We start from the raw sequence: 17,845 nt of genomic DNA, 5'->3' as shown, positions 1-17,845 counted from the left end.
TTTTACTGGCTGGTCCTCCTCTCTCTCTCTCTCTCTCTCTCTCTCTCTCTCTCGCTCTCTCTTCTCTGTCTTGGTCTCTCAATCAGCATTTATACCTGGTTATAACATGAGTCCTTTGTCCTGATCTTGTCAACATTCTGATTGTGCTCACATTTTTAGACAGGTGTAGATGATTAAAATACATTTTGTGATCTGATCTTCCTGACCACCTCGGGAGGTAGTCAGGCACGTATTGTGTCTGGATATCTTACAACTGTAGATGAATCTCGACAGTGTAAACATTTAAACCATAATTATCCCGCCCTCTAAAATCATTGACAGATGACGCCATTGACTTATGGCATCAATATGTGCCTTAAAATAAATAAATACATATCTGTCAAATAATTTCCATACAGGGAGGGTCAGGATATCGGGTCACAATGCGTAAACAGTAGCCGTATAAGAAGCACATTTTACTACCATGTGTAGATGCAACAGCTACAATGTTGGCACAATCAGGACAAAGGACGCATGTTTTCCCCAGGTATAAGCAAGGTTTCAGTTTCGTCTGTCTGTATCTCCCTCTCTCACCCACACACACACACACACACACACACACACACACACACACACACACACACACACACACACACACACACACCCACACCCACACCCACACACACACACACAACCCTCCCGATCTGTTTTTCCATGCACTAATTTCCGGGAGTTTGTGGGGTTAAGTTGTCCTCAGCGTGTGGGAGGAACGAAGAGAGCCCAGGTCAGGCCAAGTGGATGGGCCCGATGAGAGACTGTCTGCCTGTCAGGGGTTAAGTGCCTGGACAGTGGGGTTGCTGCCGAGGCATAAAAACAACACAATCACATCCGCTGACAACAGAGATATTATACAGAACTTATTTATTATACACATAGTTATAGTATAATCTCACATAGATTATCAATGAACCTACCAGGTACCACCCCAAAGCCGTACACACGGGCACCCTCATAGATATCTTCCTAACCAACTTGCCCTCTAAATACACCTCTGCTGTTTTCAACCAAGATCTAAGCGATCACTGCCTCATTGCCTGCATTCGTAATGGGTCAGCGGTCAAACGACCTCCACTCATCACTGTCAAACGCTCCCTGAAATACTTCAGCGAGCAGGCCTTTCTAATTGACCTGGCCGGGGTATCCTGGAAGGATATTGATCTCATCCCGTCAGTAGAGGATGCTTGGTTATTTTTTTAAATGCCTTCCTCACCATCTTAAATAAGCATGCCCCATTCAAGAAATTAAGAACCAGGAACAGATATAGCCCTTGGTTCTCTCCAGACCTGACTGCCTTTAACCAACACAAAAACATGATATGTAACTTTTCAGGGAAGCTAGAAACCAATATACACAGGCAGTTAGAAAAGCCAAGGCTAGCTTTTTCAAGCAGAAATTTGCTTCCTGCAACACAAACTCAAAAAAGTTCTGGGACACTGTAAAGTCCATGGAGAATAAGAACACCTCCTCCCAGCTGCCCCACTGCCACCGATAAATCCACTATATTTCAGAATTTCAATAAGCATTTTTCTACGGCTGGCCATGCTACACCTACCCCGGGCTACACCTGCTACACCTACCTGGCTACACCTACCCCGGGCAACAGCACTGCACCCCTCACAGCAACTCGCCCAAGCCTTCCCCGTTTCTCCTTCTCCCAAATCCAGTCAGCTGATGTTCTGAAAGAGCTGCAAAATCTGGACCCCTAGAAATCAGCCTGGCTAGACAATCTGGACCCTTTCTTTCTAAAAATGATCTGCCGAAATTGTTGCCACCCCTATTACTAGCCTGTTCAACCTCTCTTTTGTGTCGTCTGAGATTCCCAAAGATTGTAAAGCAGTTGCGGTCATCCCCCTCTTCAAAGGGGGGACACTCTTGACCCAAACTGCTACAGACCTATATCTATCCTACCCTGCCTTTCTAAGGTCTTCGAAAGCCAAGTCAACAAACAGATTACCGACCATTTCGAATCCCACCATACCTTCTCCGTTATGCAATCTGGTTTCAGAGCTGGTCATGGGTGCACCTCAGCCACGCTCAAGGTCCTAAGCGATATCTTAACCGCCATCGATAAGAAACAATACTGTGCAGCCGTATTCATTGACCTGGCCAAGGCTTTCGACTCTGTCAATCACCACATCCTCATCGGCAGACTCGACAGCCTTGGTTTCTCAAATGATTGCCTTGCCTGGTTCACCAACTACTTCTCAGATAGAGTTCAGTGTGTCAAATCGGAGGGTCTGTTGTCCGGGCCTCTGGCAGTCTCTATGGGGGTGCCACAGAGTTAAATTCTTTGGACCGACTCTCTTCTCTGTATACATCAATGATGTCGCTCTTGCTGCTGGTGAGTCTCTGATCCACCTCTAAGCAGACGACACCATTCTGTATACTTCTGGCCCTTCTTTGGACACTGTGTTAACAACCCTCCAGGCGAGCTTCAATGCCATACAACTCTCCTTCCATGGCCTCCAATTGCTCTTAAATGCAAGTAAAACTAAATGCATGCTCTTCAACCGATCGCTGCCTGCACCTGCCCGCCTGTCCAACATCACTACTCTGGACGGCTCTGACTTAGAATATGTGGACAACTACAAATACCTAGGTGTCTGGTTAGACTCTAAACTCTCCTTCCAGACTCACATCAAACATCTCCAATTCAAAGTTAAATCTAGAATTGGCTTCCTATTTTGCAACAAAGCATCCTTCACTCATGCTGCCAAACATACCCTCACAAAACTGACCATCCTACCGATCCTCAACTTCGGCAATGTCATTTACAAAATAGCCTCCAATACCCTACTCAATAAATTGGATGCAGTCTATCACAGTGCCATCCGTTTCGTCACCAAAGCCCCATATACTACCCACCACTGCGACCTGTACGCTCTCATTGGCTGGCCCTCGCTTCATACTCGTCACAAAACCCACTGGCTCCAGGTCATCTACAAGACCCTGCTAGGTAAAGTCCCCCCTTATCTCAGCTCGCTGGTCACCATAGCAGCACCCATGTCACGTTCTGACCTCTATTTCCTTTGTTTTTGTATTTATTTAGTATGGTCAGGGCGTGAGTTGGGTGGGCAGTCTATGTTTGTTTTTCTATGTTTTGGTCTAGTTCTATGTTCGGCCTGATATGGTTCTCAATCAGAGGCAGGTGTTCGTCATTGTCTCTGATTGGGAACCATATTTAGGTAGCCTGGGTTTCACTGTGTGTTTGTGGGTGATTGTTCCTGTCTTTGTGTTTACACCAGATTGGGCTGTTTTGAGTTCTCACGTTTCTTGTTTTCGTTAGTTTGTTCATGTATAGTGTCTTCATTAAACGACAATGAACAACCACCACGCTGCGTTTTGGTCCGCCTCTACTCCACAACAAGAGAACCGTTACAGAATCACCCACCACAACAGGACCAAGCGGTGTGGTAATGGGCAACGGAAAAAGCAGCAGCAGGAGCAGCGCGAGGAGGTATGGACATGGGAGGAGGAATTAGACGGAAGAGGACCCTGGGCTCAGCCAGGAGAATATCGCCGTCCCAAAGAAGAACTGGAGGCGGCGAAAGCGGAGAGGCGCTGGTATGAGGAGGCAGCGCGGCGTCGTGGATGGAGGCCCGGGAGTCAGCCCCAAAAATTTCTTGGGGGGGGGCTAACAGGGAGTATGGCTACGCCAGGTAGGAGACCTGAGCCAACTTCCTGTGGTTACCGGGGGGCTGGAGAGACCGGGCAGGCACCGTGTTATGCTGTGGAGCGCACGGTGTCCCCAGTGCGGGTGCACAGCCCGGTGCGGTACATTCCAGCTCCGCGTATCGGCCGGGCTAGAGTGGGCATCGAGCCAAGTGCCATGAAGCCGGCTCTACGCATCTGGTCTCCAGTGCGTCTCCTTGGGCCGGCTTACATGGCACCAGCCTTGCGCACGGTGTCCCCGGTTCGCCTGCATAGCCCAGTGCGGGCTATTCCACCTCGCCGCACTGGCAGGGCGACCGGGACCATTCAACCGGGTAAGGTTGGGCAGGCTCGGTGCTCAAGAGCTCCAGTGCGCCTGCACGGCCCGGTCTATCCGTCACCACCTCCACACCCCAGCCCTCCGGTGGCAGCTCCCCGTACCAGGCTGTCTCTCCGGCCCATCCGTCCAGAGCCTTCCTCCTCTCCAGCTCTGCCGGAGCCTCCCGCCTGTCCGGCGCCTCTGCCGGAGCCTCCCGCCTGTCCGGCGCCTCTGCCGGAGCCTCCCGCCTGTCCGGCGCCTCTGCCGGAGCCTCCCGCCTGTCCGGCGCCTCTGCCGGAGCCTCCCGCCTGTCCGGCGCCTCTGCCGGAGCCTCCCGCCTGTCCGGCGCCTCTGCCGGAGCCTCCCGCCTGTCCGGCGCCTCTGCCGGAGCCTCCCGCCTGTCCGGCGCCTCTGCCGGAGCTTCCCGTCTGCCCGGCGCCTCTGCCAGAGCTTCGCGTCTGCCCGGCGCCATCGGAGCTTCCCGTCTGCCCAGCGCCGCCAGCGCCGCCCGTCTGCCCAGCGCCGCCAGCGCCGCCCGTCTGCCCAGCGCCGCCAGTGCCGCCCGTCTGCCCAGCGCCGCCAGTGCCGCCCGTCAACCAGGGGCCGCCAGTGCCGCCAGTCAGCCCAGCGCCAGCGCCGCCAGTCAACCAGGGGCCGCCAGTGCCGCCAGTCAGCCAGGGGCCGCCAGTCAGCCAGGGGCCGCCAGTGCCGCCAGTCAGCCAGGGGCCGCTAGAGCCCCTCCGCCCGGAGCAGCTGTCCCTCCGCCCCGAGCAGCTGTCCCTCTGTCCCGAGCAGCTGTCCCTCTGTCCCGAGCAGCTGTCCCTCTGTCCCGAGCAGCTGTCCCTCTGTCCCGAGCAGCTGTCCCTCTGTCCCGAGCAGCTGTCCCTCTGTCCCGAGCAGCTGTCCCTCTGTCCCGAGCAGCTGTCCCTCTGTCCCGAGAAGCTGCCCCTCTGTCCCAAGCAGCCCCTCTGTCCAGTGGGGTCATTGAGAGGGGTGGGCATGGTGAGTAAGCCACGGAGGCGGACAATAAGGCGGACTGAGACAATGGCGAAGTGGGGTCCGCGTCCCGCGCCAGAGCCGCCACCGCGGACAGACGCCCACCCAGACCCTCCCCTATAGGTCAAGGTTTTGCGGCCGGAGTCCGCACCTTTGGGGGGGGGTACTGTCACGTTCTGACCTCTATTTCCTTTGTTTTTGTATTTATTTAGTATGGTCAGGGCGTGAGTTGGGTGGGCAGTCTATGTTTGTTTTTCTATGTTTTGGTCTAGTTCTATGTTCGGCCTGATATGGTTCTCAATCAGAGGCAGGTGTTCGTCATTGTCTCTGATTGGGAACCATATTTAGGTAGCCTGGGTTTCACTGTGTGTTTGTGGGTGATTGTTCCTGTCTTTGTGTTTACACCAGATTGGGCTGTTTTGAGTTCTCACGTTTCTTGTTTTCGTTAGTTTGTTCATGTATAGTGTCTTCATTAAACGACAATGAACAACCACCACGCTGCGTTTTGGTCCGCCTCTACTCCACAACAAGAGAACCGTTACAACCCACCTGTAGCACGAGCTCTCTGAAACTGGAAACACTTATCTCCCTCACTAGCTTTAAGCACCAGCTGTCAGAGCAGCTCACATATTACTGCACCTGTACATAGCCCATCTATAATTTAGCCCAAACAACTACCTCTTTCCCTACTGTATTTATTTATTTATTTGACTCCTTTGCACCCCATTATTTATATCTCTACTTTGCACATTCTTCCACTGCAAATCTACCATTCCAGTGTTTTACTTGCTATATTGTATTTACTTCGCCACCATGGCCTTTTTTTGCCTTTACCTCCCTTATCTCATCTCATTTGCTCACATTGCATATAGACTTATTTTTCTAATGTATTATTGACTGTGTGTTTGTTTTACTCCATGTGTAACTCTGTGTTGTTGTATGTGTCGAACTGCTTTGCTTTATCTTGGCCAGGTCGCAATTGTAAATGAGAACTTGTTCTCAACTTGCCTACCTGGTTAAATAAAGGTGAAATAAATAAAATAAAAATAATAATAATAAATAGTATAATGCAGGAATACACTCCCAGATACACACTAATACTGTAGTTGCACACGCACACAAACTCAGAAGCAAAAACACACCCACACACACATCGAGTCGGAGTGACAGAAGCAGCTGCCAGTGTGATCTCTGGGTCAGGTCAGCTCACATGACACAGGGGAGGGGAATGACTGTGAAGTGAGTTCCAGGATCACGTGCTGATGGGTGTAACCCTATTGGACAGACAGAGGGATACAGAGGGCCCCTGGTAACCATTAACATGGCCATATTCACTACTGACAGCCAATGGTGCAATGAACTGGCTAAATAAGAAAGTTATACATTTATCTCTTTCCTTTCATTACATGTTATAAAATCCATTAAATTTGTTTTGGTTTTAAGTAGACTCAGGGGGTATTCAGCTCAAGAGGAGGGTACATTGGTAAAACAAATTTCTGTGGTCGCAGCTTTGCTTGGGACTTTTACAACGACAGCGATTTGTCTTCATCTTTAATGGTACTGCCTGATTAGGAAAGCAAACAGTGTGTGTGTGTGTGTGTGTGTGTGTGTGTGTGTGTGTGTGTGTGTGTGTGTGTGTGTGTGCGTGCGTGCGTGCGGGCGTGCGTGCAAGTTTATGTTTGTTCTCATGTTGGCCGAATTATTTTGTATTAGTAAATAAAAATGTCAGCAGTGTGATTGATCCAAAGTGGGTCAGCATTTCTGTTGACATAATCTTTATTTATAAAGCGTGTGGTCCCTCCAAGGCCTGAGACGAGACTCCATTAATCAGACGAGTGTTTTAATTAGGGCTAATATCCTCAGGGTGGCGCGCACACACACACACACACACATACACACACACACAGAGGGGCCCTGTGTGTATGACCAAGGCCTAAGAGGGGTTGAAGAGTGAGGGGGAGGAGGGTGTTCTGTTTGTCCAAACGCTCTGAGGGTTGTTCTCATTTAGAATTTGTAAAACAGAAGTGTGTTTGTTACAGTATCGAGGGCCAGTGGGCATTACTAAGTTGTGCAGATGTTTGAATTTCTAAGAAAGGCTGTTGTGTTCAAGTCCAGCTCCATGTCAGGAACCTCTCTTTATGGTTCTATTTTTACACAGGGCTTAGAGGTTTAAATACATTTATTTGAAAACGACATGCTTGTCTCTCTTCTTTTGTATTTTATATTGCAATGAGTCACTATCAATTATTTACTGCCCACTGATGATAAACATTTCATACACAAAGATTGCACTGAGACGAAAATGATCTTGAAATGACAGTATAACTTTAGACAAAATGAAAACTATTTTTAGTCATTGTATTTTTAGTCAACTGTTTTATTATAAATAGTAATAATACTGTGCTTGTACACAAGACATTGTGTCATATCATTCTGTCAAAAAAGACAGAAAAACATTTCAAAATTAAGGAACCCATTGGAAAGAAAAAACACTTTTCTTTCTGTTACAGACAAATGTACAACTGACCGCTGAGTGCTTGTAGCAACCTTTGATCTGTTGAGACATTCAGCTACCATTTAGTGAACAGACGGACACGGTGTTCCTATAAGATATGTCATGTAGTAACTTGACTAAAACATTGAAGAAAGTTTAAGAATAATGTTGAAGAATTGCTTAGATACTTTAGAGAGAATAAATAAGGAAATGACGTAAACACCACACTATTGATCTTTCTGTTTTTGCAACAAGAAAAACTAAAAGACAAAAGACCAAAAAAACAACAAATGATTTGGCTTTGTAATTCTTCATAAGTTTTTTTGTTTACTTATTTTTTCCCTTGAATCAATCTGCTCCACATGGACTTGGAATGACTTCAATGGTTCACAATGTGCGTCCCACCTTTCCCTGTGGCTTTGCTATTATAGCAGTACTGACGATGTTGGTGGTTGTTGTTGCTGTTGCTTCTTTGTTTTGGACCTGGAAGCCTCCGTAGGGACATACTCAAACGTGATTCAAATGTTTATACAGAATGTTCTTAAGACACAAGATCTTATTTGATTCATCTGTTTGATGGCGTCGTCGACTCTGAGGTACGTGATATTGCACTTCTGGTCAGCTGGGTTGGTCTGTGGTGAGGTGGTCCTGGTTTCTCATGTGTCTCTTGGTCGTGAGTCTCGTGACCTAACAGGCCTCTATGAGGGGGAACTGCACCCCTGGATGGATCAGCCCTGTCGCCCATCAGAACCCCTGAGTCCCCCCTCCCTCCTCCTCCTCCTCCTCCTTCACCTGGGACTTTCCCAGAAGTCACCCCTGACCCCTAGGAATCCCTCTAAAGCTACAAGAGATCAGAGTTATCAACAGAACACAGTGAGAGTTCAACGGATTGTTTAAAAACACTGAGCATTTAACATAATGAAGGGAACGGAACAGCTGTAGTATACATTACAGGTCTGTTTATGATGATATGTCAAAGCTTCCTCTTTGAATGGCATATGTATTTTTTACACGTTTGTTTGTTTGTTTGTTCCTCAGTCTATGTTTGGAATATTGTGTTCATGGACAAAACATATCAAATAAATGCAACGTATAAACGTATAATAAATCCACAAGAAAAGCCTGTTATTTTTTCCATCAAGTAGCTTTCATTCAGAGATAAATAGAATGAATCTGTATTCATTTGGCCCTACGGCAAACATGTCAACAGACTCACAGCTTTAAGGCCGCTAGTAAGTCCGTTACTATACAGTCTGGTTGTGCTCTTCCACAGACCTGACTTGAGGATTTTTTACCCCAACCAGGCCTCTGCTCCTGGGCTGTGCTGTGGGTCTATGTGGGCTAGTCCTCCACGGTCCTCCTGATCAAAGTTGGCGCCCAATGTGGGGTAGACCACATCACAGGCAAGGGAATGTACCCAGTGGCATCTCTGTCATTCTCTCTGTCATTCATCAACAGACATGAATCAAAGTTCATGTGTTTCTTTGTTTTGGCCTTAAATTCCTCTCTATCAATGTCATTTTATCTATAATCCCTCTTCCATTATTATCATCAAGTGTGAAGGAACAGATCACTGTTGAGGGAATAGATTACATAAAGAGCCCCATCAGTCTCAACATATGCAGTACACACGTCCCTCAACCGAGACTGGGCTGGGCCGGAGGTGGAGACTGGGCTGGGTCAGAGGTGGAGACTGGTCTGGGCCAGAGGTGGAGACTGGGCTGTTGCAGAGGTGGAGACTGGGCTGTTGCAGAGGTGGAGACTGGGCTGGGCCAGAGGTGGAGACTGGGCTGGGCCGGAGGTGGAGACTGGGCTGGGTCAGAGGTGGAGACTGGTCTGGGCCAGAGGTGGAGACTGGGCTGTTGCAGAGGTGGAGACTGGGCTGGGCCAGAGGTGAAGACTGGGCTGGGCCAGAGGTGGAGACTGGGCTGGGTCAGAGGTGGAGACTGGGTTGGGTCAGAGGTGGAGACTGGGCTGGGCCGGAGGTGGAGACTAGGTTGGGCCAGAGGTGGAGACTGGGCTTTTGCAGAGGTGGAGACTGGGCTGGGCCAGAGGTGGAGACTGGGCTGGACCGGAGGTGGAGACTGGGCTGGGTCAGAGGTGGAGACTGGGCTGGGCCAGAGGTGGAGACTGGGTTGGGCCAGAGGTGGAGACTGGGTTGGGCCAAAGGTGGAGACTGGGTTGGGCCAGAGGTGGAGACTGGGTTGGGCCAAAGGTGGAGGTGGTGGGGGGTCACTTAGAGGGGCAGATCCTCAGGTGATCTCAGGTCTCAGATAATGAAGGGCACCTAAAAGGAAAAACAGAAGAGAATGAGACTAAGTTATGAGTTGTCCTCAATTAAACATAAAGAGGGTGACGATCACTGACAGAGATAAAGAGTGTGTGTGTGTGTGTGTGCGTGTGCGTGCGTGCGTGCGTGCGTGCGTGTGTGTGTGTGTGTGTGTGGTCTAGAGAGGGGAAGTGGGCAGACTTGATATCAGTCCCATTGAGACTGGGTTAGGCTTGACACTAGAGGCCTAGTACCAGTGAATCTGGGACAGAGTTCAATACTGCTTCCCCAGTTGACCTCAGCAGGCCCACACCACGCACCTGTTTCTAATTGCCGCCCTGCCAGAGGATATTAGGATCCTTCCAACCCCCAGAAAATACCTTTTCCCATTTAACAGACCTAACCACACACGGGTATCCAGTCTCTGTGATTAATGACATCAAGATGTAGTCCCTCTGATGGGTGTGTGTGTGTGTGTGTGTGTGTGTGTGTGTGTGTGTGTGTGTGTGTGTGTGTGTGTGTGTGTGTGTGTGTGTGTATGTGTGGGGGTGTGTGTGTGTGTGTGTGTGTGTGTCTTTTCTGTCCACTTACATATTTCTTAAAGATATTTCATTAAGCATTTACTTCTCTAGATATTAGGTTAAATATTCCCTCGATACCTGCAGTCCTTTTCAAAGCCGTGGCAGCCATCTACATGGACTGGTGTCTTTGCTTTGAAGGGTGAGGTTGCTGCGAGGTCGAGGGACTGGCCTGATTGGGTGACCCACAGAGGGAAATTGAAAACTGCAGGGTACTCTAATCACTGCTGAACGCATGTGGATGATGTCGGTTTTTGAGAGTTACATGAAGGTTTGTTTGATGTCAGAGTTAACCTTAGTGTAATGTTAATGTGATCTGAAGGGCCTCCTCACAGTTAAACAAGCCTCCCATAAGGAAACGATCCAGGAGACACTATCTTACAGTATTAGTACGGTTTCATAGGAATGAACTGAATTGCTGACAGGCGAGGTGAGCTACAGTCTACTAAAGGATAGATATGTTCCTACATACTCAGTGTTACTTCAGAGATAGGATCAAACAACTTATCCTGTCTGAAACCCTGCTGTTTTCATTGGATGGAAACACGTAATGTGAACACTGCTAGAATCCTATCAACACATCTTCTTTGTAAATGTATCGGTGCATTAGACTTAAGAGCGGTGAAAGGTTAAGGCAGCTACAGTTGATATGATTGGAGAGAGATCTTCCTAAGTGTTTAAGTGGTAATAAAAGTGAGAGATATTGACCTTACTTTGTCCGTGGTACTGCCCATACTGGTAGGAGGCCACAGGGTCCACGCTGTAGGCAGGAGCGCTGTAGGAGGACGGGCAGTAGGACTGGGAGTTGGGCAGCGAGGGGAGACTGGGGATGTTGGTGACACTGGACAGGCCCTCCAGACCCTTGATGTGCTCCAGACGCTGGGAGCAGCTGGCCCCCATGCCCCCAGGGGGCTCCAGGCCTCCTGTCAGGGGGGAGAGGGCATAGTCACTCTGGGGCTGGTGGGGCACCCCACCTGGGTTCAACAGACCCATCACCTGGAGAGAGAGGGAGGGAGAGGAAGGGAGGATGAGTGTTATTGATGTGACGTTATTGACGTTCCATTCAGATAGGTGGTTAAGTGATTTTGGCACAGCTTGGTGTTAGGTATCATCCCAACCCCCATCTATAACACATTCCAACACACCCTAACTCAGACAGGAAGTTATCCTCCACTGACATCAAAACCCTTCCACCAGGCCTTCCCAGACAGGCAGAGATAACTCCACAGAGGAAGAATTAACCAATTTGTCTCAGAACTCCACTTATTTGGAAATTCCCTCCTGTCGCCGCTCCAAAAAGCAAAGGATGAGATAAAGACTTATCGCCAAAGATGTCCCAACACAGATAACGTGGTAGACCTTTAGAAGCAGAGAGAAAAACCTCTGGACCATAACAGACAAGCTGCAGACAAACAGGCTAGGATTTGACCTGTTATTGATTAGCTGCCCGATAATCGAATTTAGGGGAATATTTCTTGGCGAGCGAAGGACGGAAAAGAGCCGTAGGGTATCGTTATAGAGGAGGTTCAGACAGAACGAGGCGATAACAAACCCTCACTAACTTTATCTGGATGGATAAAAAAGAAAGTTCAACAAAGTATATAATAAACAGATAATTGCTGTGACTCGAGATCATCTCACTGAAAAGATATAACCCCTACGTGACCACTTTAAACCTCCCTACCTCTAAATGCATCAAATCCCTCTAAACAGAGACCTGTAGCCTCTGTCCATGTCCTAATGAAACGCAGGTTCGCTGCATGTTGGGCTCTTCTGGCCCTATAAGTGACATATTATTCTACATCCACACACACAGATGGTCCCGCTTAAGTCATTTCCCAGGCAGGGGACAGAGGAGCCCATGTTGATTTTGAGAGGGGAGTTGTGTTTCTCGACCCCAGTAACATTTTCCCAAAAAATGACCTGCGTTTTGGAACACTCTGGTTAAACAGAAGAAGTATATGGACAGATGGCGTGGTCGATCTCTTCAAGAAACTACAGCTTTCAAAAATGCTATACCTCTCTCTTTCTCTCTCTTTCTCAATCTCTCTCTCTTTCTTCTATCCTTGTCTTTTTAGCGTGACATGCTGGGCTTCGCCGGGGTGTTCCATGTTGGAACGTTGCTGTGTCCAGCGGCCCCTAATCAGCGTGTCCAGGAAAAGCCGGACAGCAGAGGAGAGCCGGGGAAGAATGTCAGAATGGGGGAAGTCTGAGACGTACAGGACATTCCTGCTTCTCTCATACAATATAACGTATGTACAAATAAATTAGGACTTGACTTTCATACTGAGGAATGTGGAGACAAGAATGCAATCATGAGAAGCCTCCCTGGAGGCTTAACGGTTTGTTTGTGTGCGTGTGTGTGTGTGTTTCCTTGATTTCCCAAGGTAGCTGCGTATGGACTGCGTAAGAGAGGGAGGTGTAGATAAATGGAAAGAAAGTCTTAACAGAGATTCAAGGAGGGGGTAGTTTCCCATGAACCTTAAAACACACACTCGCACACATACATTATGGTTGTCATACAGAAGCCCTGTCCGTGGAATCTTGACAAACACCCTAGAAGAGGACGAGGTGTGTTCCTTACAAATGGAAAACATGTGAGGATCAGGCACCCCATTTATCAGGGAGAGAGAGAGAAGAGATGAGGAGTGTTCGATTTGTAGAATTGTGTATTGTGCCAACATGTATCAAAAGTTCTCTACATCTTGCATGCAAATAATAAGTATCAATCCATCTTAGTTTCTACATAGAGTAGGCCTAGTTGATCTTCGACATACAGTCTTCATAACCATTTTATAAATTAAAGACCCATCCAATTTAAGTCAATTCATAATTTAAACTAATGAGGACTATACATTCCTACATTCCACACACGTACCAACAAAATGTAGCTAGCCTGCACCAATTATATAGGTAACAAAACATGGGGAGTAATCTACATAAATTACACACATAATTCAATGTATATTCGGTAGTCATCCATTTGAACACTGGAGCCTTGATTTATTACTGTGCCAAAGCACAAGGATCTTATGTGAGTGTTGATGGGCCAAAGCACAAGGATCTTATGTGAGTGTTGATGGGCCAAAGCACAAGGATCTTATGTGAGTGTTGATGGGCTAAAGCACAAGGATCTTATGTGAGTGTTGATGGGCCAAAGCACAAGGATCTTATGTGAGTGTTGATGGGCCAAAGCACAAGGATCTTATGTGAGTGTTGATGGGCCAAAGCACAAGGATCTTATGTGAGTGTTGATGGGCCAAAGCACAAGGATCTTATGTGAGTGTTGATGGGCTAAAGCACAAGGATCTTATGTGAGTGTTGATGGGCTAAAGCACGGGAAGATTCAGAGGCAATGACGAAGAGACTGGAAGCAAAAGTATATTTGCCCTACTGCAACAGAAGAATACTGAATATTGTCTAAAAATATTTAATATTTGGAAAAGTTTTTCATTAAAAAAAAGCAGGCCCGACTGAGGTGAAGTTAGTGCCTCTACAATGACTGGTAAGAAATGACGAGACTACAATAAAAATAAATATAAATAAAAATTGATAGACGATATCTCCCCTCCTTATGACTTAGCCTATTCATTGTCATTTATATCAATTGAACACATTTCAGTAGATTAAACTGAACAAAATAAATGTCTCATAAATTGACAACAAGTAAAGTTCATCAATAATATCAAACATTTCAAAGATTTCCCTTTCCCACCATGTGATCTGTCTAACCATGCCAGCCTCTCCAGTCATTCATCCTTCATGTCCATATTGTCACACTCTCTAAAGTGACCCTGAAGCACTGGTGTGTGTGTGTGTGTGTGTGGGTGTGTGTGTGTGTGTGTGTGTGTGTGTGTGTGTGTGTGTGTGTGTGTGTGTGTGTGTGTGTGTGTGTGTGTGTGTGTGTGTGCGTACGTGTCTTTGTGTGTGTGTGTGTGGGGGGGGGGATCTGACTTTGAGCAACTGAAATCTCATTTTCTGCTTGTTAGGACAGCCCTTAATGTTTAGGTAAAGGGACGACAAGCCTCATGCCTGTATAATTGGCCATAATTGTCTTTTCAGTTTTAATTTGTCTCATCTTCTCCTCATTCATTTGTCCTCCCCCGTGTCTGTCCTCTGTCCTTTTCAAGTCCTTTCACTCCACCTCACACCCACCTCCACCCCTCCCCACCTCCTGACATAGATAAAGAGTATGAACTGTGTGTGTGTGTGTGTGTGTGCGTGTGAGTGTGCGTGCGTGTGTGTGTGTGCGTGCGTGTGCGTATGCGTGTGTGTGTGCGTGTGCGTAGCTCTGTTTGACTCACCTGTGAAGAGAGGCCATTGCTGATGGCAGGGTTCATGGGAGGGCCTCCTGACGAGAGGAAGCTGTCGGAGTAGCCTGAGAAGCTGTGGCGTCCAGAGGCCAGGCAGTAGGCAGACCCCCCATCCTGTCCTCCCCCTCCTGAGCTCTGGTGGTGGCCTGAGGACGGGGAAAGGGGCTGGGGCCGGTGCAGCGTGCTGGCCTGCTCCGACACCACTAAGGGAAGGACAAATAGAAAATAAGAACTTACCATTTACATATATATATTGTCTCTCAATTGACCGATTATTAAAATGTAGTCAATATTTAGCAGTACATGACTTTGCTAATCAAGCTCAAGGGTCTGAACTCTGAGAGCAATAGCTGTATATGTGAAACACACAGGGAGTTGTTTAGCATGTGGCCTTGTTTACAGAGTGTCCCACCTTGTGATATGGATGTAGGGGGATACGGGCTGTCAGACAGCTGATAAGGTGAGAGACTGGACATGGCAGAGGGCGGGAAGCCCCCAGGGATCAGGTGATTGAAGGCCATGAGCTGACTAGCTCCAGCCTGCTTCCTCCACCGGGCTCTTCTGTTACTGAACCACACCTGGGGGAAGAGGAAAACATGACATGAGATCTTACATTGTCTTAAACATACATTCCCATATATACAGTGCATTCGGAAAGTATTCAGACCCCTTTATATTTTCCACATTTTGTTAAGTTACAGCCTTATTTCAAATTAATTAAATGGAAAAAATCCTTAGCAATCAAGACAGAATACCTCATAATCACAAACCTAAAACAGGTTTTTAGAAATGTGTGCAAATGAATTAAATAAAAACAGAAATACCTTATTTACATTAGTATTCAGACCCTTTCTATGAGACTCGAAATTGAGCTCAGGTGCATCCTGTTTCCATTGATCATCCATTAATGTTTCTACAACTTGATTGGAGTCCACATGTGGTAAATTCAACTGATTGGACATGATTTGGAATGGCACACACCTGTCTATAAAAGGTCCCACAGTTGACAATGCATGTCAGAGAAAAAAACAAGCCATAAGGTCGAAGGAATTGTCCGTATAGGTCTGGGGAAGGGTACAAAAAAGGGTACGATAAACCTTCTGCAGCATTGAAGGTCCCCAAGAACACAGTGGTCTCTATCATTCTTAAATGGAAGTTTGGAACCACCAAGACTCTTCCTATAAGTGAGCGCCCAGCCAAACTGAGTAATCGGGGGAGAAGGGCCTTGGTCAGGGAGGTGACCAAAAACCCAATGGTCACTCTGACAGAGCTCAAGAGTTTCTCTGTGGAGATGGGAGAACCTTCCAAAAGGCACCTAAAGATGCTCAGACCATGAGAAACAAGATTCCATGGTCCGATGAACTCTTTGGCCTGAATGCCATGCGTCACGTCTGGAGGAAACCTGGCACCATCCATACTGTGAAGCACGGTGGTGACAGCATCATGCTGTGGGGATGTTTTTCAGCAGCAGGGACTGGGAGACTAGTCAGGATCAAGGGAAAGATGAACGGAGCAAAGTACAGAGATTTTTGATGAAAACCTGCTCCAGAGCGCTCAGGACCTCCGACTGGGGCAAAGGTTCACCTTCCAACAGTACAACAACTCTAAGCATACAGACAAGACAAGGCAGGAGTGGCTTCGGGACAAGTCTCTGAATGTTCATGAGTGGCCTAGCCCAGACTTGAACTGGATCGAACATCTCTGGAGAGACCTGAAAATAGCTGTGCAGCAATGCTCCCCATCCAACCTGACAGAGCTTGAGAGGATCTGCAGAGAAGAATGGGAGAAACTCCCCAAATAAAGACGTGTCAAGCTTGTAGTGTCATACTTAAGAAGACTAGAGGCTGTAATCACTTCAACAAAGTACTGAGTAAATGGTCTGAATACTTATATAAATGTGATATGTCCGTGGGTTTTTAGTTATAAATTTGCAAAAAAAAACAACAAAAAAACTGTTCTTGCTTTGTCATTATTGGGAATTGTGTGTAGATTGATGAGATAAACATGTTTTTATTTTAGAATAAGGCTGTAATGTAACAAAATGTGGAAAAAAGTCAGGTGGTCTGAATACTTTTGGGAAGGCACTGTATTAATGGTTAATGACTGTAATTTGTGCATATGTGTATATCTCTCTCTGTGAGTCAATATGTTTTTGTCTGACTGCATTTTTTTAGTTTCTGATTTCCAGGTATTGTGTGTGTGTGTGTGTGTGTGTGTGTGTGTGTGTGTGTGTGTGTGTGTGTGTGTGTGTGTGTGTGTGTGTGTGTGTGTGTGTGTGTGTGTGTGTGTGTGTGTGCGCGCGTGCGTGTCTAAACCCTGTGTGTTATTGTCTGAGTGTTTGTGTGTGTGTCGGGGTCATGTGTTCCTCTCCAGACCTGCCCATGTGACTCCTGGCTGCAGCCAACAAGGCTCTCTCTATCTCCACATCTCATGCCTCACCACAGGAATATAATTTAAACATAGCAACACAACACAATTTACATGGTCCCCTCCCCCCCTTTAAATTCCTCTAACTATAAATTAGCTCTGATGGTCTTATTTCAGTCCTGTTCCATAGGCATAAAGTCACCCAAAGCTTCAAATACTGTAGTTAATGAGAATAAGAAAATCGTATGTGAGGACTGTGTTTGCCTCAAAACTAATCTATTACAACTAACTCTCACAGTCTCACTTCAGGATTAAACGTTCATCTATAGTTGAAGTCGGAAGACTACATACACCTTAGCCAAATACATTTAAACTCAGTTTTCACTATTTATTGACATTTAAACCAAGTACAAATTCCCTGTCTTAGGTCAGTTAGGATCACCACTTTATTTTAAGAACGTGAAATGTCAGAATAATAGTAGAGAGAATGATTAATTCCAGCTTTTATTTCTTTCATCACATTCCCAGTGGGTCAGAAGTTTACATACACTCAATTAGTATTTGGTGGCATTGCCTTTAAGTTGTTAATTGTTTAACTTGGGCCAAATATTTCAGTTAGCCTTCCACAAGCTTCCCACAATAAGTTGGGTGAATTTTGGCCCATTCCTCCTGACAGAGCTGGTGTAACTGAGTTAGGTTTGTAGGCCTCTTTGCTCGCACACGCTTTTTCAGTTCTGCCCACAAATTTCCTATAGGTATGAGGTCAGGGCTTTGTGTTAGGTGTTAGTTGTGCAGAGGTGAGAATGGAGTCAGGCGCAG

General features: G+C 47.0%; 1 protein-coding gene and 1 long non-coding RNA gene across 5 annotated transcripts in view; one reads left to right on the top strand and one right to left on the bottom strand.

Annotated features, from left to right (window-relative positions):
- LOC149972416 (uncharacterized) overlaps nt 1-12,560 on the top strand; it is a 64,215-nt gene extending 51,655 nt beyond the window's left edge. Inside the window, exon 3 of the long non-coding RNA XR_016491413.1 lies at nt 12,425-12,560. This is a non-coding gene — a long non-coding RNA (uncharacterized LOC149972416). The remainder of the gene's footprint in view (nt 1-12,424) is intronic.
- The window catches only part of LOC110504114 (paired box protein Pax-3-A-like), a 40,667-nt gene continuing 30,188 nt past the window's right edge, over nt 7,367-17,845 (bottom strand). For 2 of the 4 annotated variants that reach the window (XM_036961686.2, XM_036961690.2), the window contains exons 6-9: nt 15,072-15,237; nt 14,651-14,862; nt 11,055-11,342; nt 7,367-9,786 (exon numbers count right to left, since the gene is read on the bottom strand). In XM_036961686.2, the coding sequence (XP_036817581.2) occupies nt 9,769-9,786; nt 11,055-11,342; nt 14,651-14,862; nt 15,072-15,237 (684 nt within the window). In that variant the 3' untranslated portion in view covers nt 7,367-9,768. The remainder of the gene's footprint in view (nt 9,787-11,054; nt 11,343-14,650; nt 14,863-15,071; nt 15,238-17,845) is intronic. The other 2 variants (XM_036961684.2, XM_036961688.2) reach the window with 1 other exon arrangement.

The sequence above is a fragment of the Oncorhynchus mykiss genome, chromosome 24 (genome assembly GCF_057628025.1).
Source record: "Oncorhynchus mykiss isolate SJ-2025 chromosome 24, ASM5762802v1, whole genome shotgun sequence".
In the NCBI taxonomy this organism is placed as follows: Eukaryota; Metazoa; Chordata; class Actinopteri; order Salmoniformes; family Salmonidae; genus Oncorhynchus; species Oncorhynchus mykiss.
Note: the sequence above shows the minus strand (reverse complement) of the source record. Positions and strands in the feature narration are given on the sequence as shown.